The 2,500-nt window shown below is 37.6% G+C and overlaps 1 protein-coding gene across 2 annotated transcripts in view; it reads left to right on the plus strand.

Moving 5' to 3' along the window:
* Positions 1 to 2,500, plus strand: part of Cnmd (chondromodulin) — a 42,718-nt gene that overhangs the window by 5,162 nt on the left and 35,056 nt on the right. For both annotated transcript variants that reach the window (XM_004646197.2, XM_004646196.2), the window contains exon 3: positions 2,193 to 2,333. In XM_004646197.2, coding sequence (XP_004646254.1) covers positions 2,193 to 2,333 — 141 coding nt within the window. The remainder of the gene's footprint in view (positions 1 to 2,192; positions 2,334 to 2,500) is intronic.

Raw genomic sequence — 2,500 nt, forward strand, 5'->3', positions numbered from 1 at the left:
TATGTTGTTCAGTGTTTCATATAAAGAGGTCATTCCTTAGAATGAGACAGAAAAATCACACTTAAATTGAAGGTAACTATTTGCAATTCTGAATGGTTGACCTGACAGCAGGAAGAAGCTTTCATCAGTTCTCATTTTTTTTCCTCTTTGAAGATGTATGTATGTGTGCTTACACATATATGTGTAAATCTTCAAAGATTTATATATATATATCCTACATAAATTAGATAAAGATACAGATAGACCTTTACATCCAAAAATCTAAGGAGAAATCCCCCTATAGCCCCACCCCACACAAAAATGTGTAGAAGTAGCACATGAATTATTTTTAAACCAGTATAATGATAAGAAGTCTAAGCAGGGAAGTCCTTTCTTGCATTTATTTTTTTTCCCCTTTCTTTTGTAGTACCTGGTATCAAACTGTGGACCTTGTGTTTGCCAAGCAGGCATGTATGCCGCTGAGCTATCTCCCTTGCAAGAAATCCTTTTTGGATCATTTAACTTAGTAGTGGCAAAAAAATTGTTTTAGTTAGTAAATTTTTTCTAACAAATATTGTTCACAAGTGTAGTATACACAAAGACAAAAAGCAGGAATTCTCATGAGATGATGGGCTGGGCAGGGGACAAGGAGCTCCTAATCATGCTGCTCTACTGTCCTGGCCTCTCAGCCAGGCCTATGACACCTCCAACCATGAGGAAAATAGTTCTTTATTTTATGGTTAATTCCCTGAGGACAGGCCTACTCTAATTTAGCTGGAAGACTATGAATACTATGAAGCATGGGGCACTAATAATCAAGGAACAACTAACTGGACTCAAATATTGAGGCTACTTTTCATCCACTTTGTTGTACATGGAACAAGGCATTGAAATATGAGAAATTCCCACCAGCATGAAATAACTGACAATTCTAAAAATAGGTCCCAGATTTTTATTCTGGGAATGCAGATTCATGAATATGCTATGACTAAGTGGTGCCAGATATATCCTATTTAGAATTTTGGGGGTTGTTTTCAGACCTAAGTAATGTTGGAGCAGCACTGGACATGTAGGGGACTCCACTTTCAAAAAATATTACCATGATTTTCTTCATTTGGTCTGGGTGTGAAATAGCAATAACTTTGATTGTTGGCAATAAAATGTGATTCACTACTTCTCTATATTCTTAGTCTATTTTTTAACATTTTTTTATGCATTTGCACATGGTCTCATTACACAGCTTGGACTTGTAGTGATCCTCATGTTTTCAGGCTTCCTAGTGCTGGGATTACAGGCCTGTGCCACCACTGCCTGGCCATACATGTGTTTCATCTTGCATTGCAAGGAACTCCAGGCACCAGTACTACATGGTGTAACCAGGCATTTGCCTGCCTCCTGGGCCACTGCTCTCTGGGCCTCCTACCTAGTACACATGCCACATGTCTCATCATAACATATTGACCTAGATACTGTTCACACATCCTTTTAGAGAGATATTTCCCTTCTGAACTATAACAGAAGTGCACATAATTAATCCTACAAATAGTACTTTGCATTTGTAGGAAAAACCTGATCTTTTTTGCAGCCTTCACCCTATGCCAAACTGATTACTGCATCTTTACCAAGGAATTTAGAATATCACATTTTAAGTGCCACTGCAACTGAAAGCTAGTTGATAATAATTCTCCAATATGCTTTTATCCATCAGTGGCTCTCAACCCACTTCCAGGATAGAATTATTCTTAAGAAAAAAAAAAAAGACCATTGCTCAAACTCATGCTTGCAGGTTTTTCTTTGATTAGTCTGGGGTGAACCCCAGGTATGGTACCTGGAACATCTACTCAGCTGCTTCTGATGTGCAGTCAAGATTGCAAATTAGTAAGGTACTTGGATAAGTACTAGAGACTATCAAAATCTTTGTTGGAGGGTATTTTTAAGAAATTATTAAATGTTAAATGGTGTATGGGTGATGTCGTCAGGTATCAATATATTACTTTTTTTGTATTTTATGTATTTGGTACAGGGTCTCACTGTGCAGATTGGACTCATAGTGATCCTCTTGTTTCAGCCTCCCCAGTGCTGTGATTACAATTAAAGATGATTCTATTTTATCTCTGAAAAATATAGAAGCTCCTCATCCAAATACAAGTGTAAAGATAATCTTTGAGCTGCCAAAATCAGGAAGCATCAGTAACTGTCATGTTCACTTCCAGATTTACAATGTTCATTACACCATGAGTATCAATGGGAAATTACAGGATGGGTCAATGGAAATAGATCCTGGGAACAACTTAGAGACCTTCAAAATGAGGAGTGGAGCTGAAGAAGCAACTGAAGTTAATGATTTCCAGAATGTAAGTATATTTCATACTTTTAGAGAGTTTATCCAGGTAAGCCTGGGGGACTTTTCCAATTCAAGAAAAGGTATCATGCACACAGGTGCATGCACATGCATACACACACACACACACACACACACACACACACACACACACACCCCACAACCTTTTTTTTTTTTTTT

The sequence above is a fragment of the Octodon degus genome, unplaced genomic scaffold, assembly GCF_000260255.1.
Source record: "Octodon degus isolate 3935 unplaced genomic scaffold, OctDeg1.0 scaffold00258, whole genome shotgun sequence".
In the NCBI taxonomy this organism is placed as follows: domain Eukaryota; kingdom Metazoa; phylum Chordata; class Mammalia; order Rodentia; family Octodontidae; genus Octodon; species Octodon degus.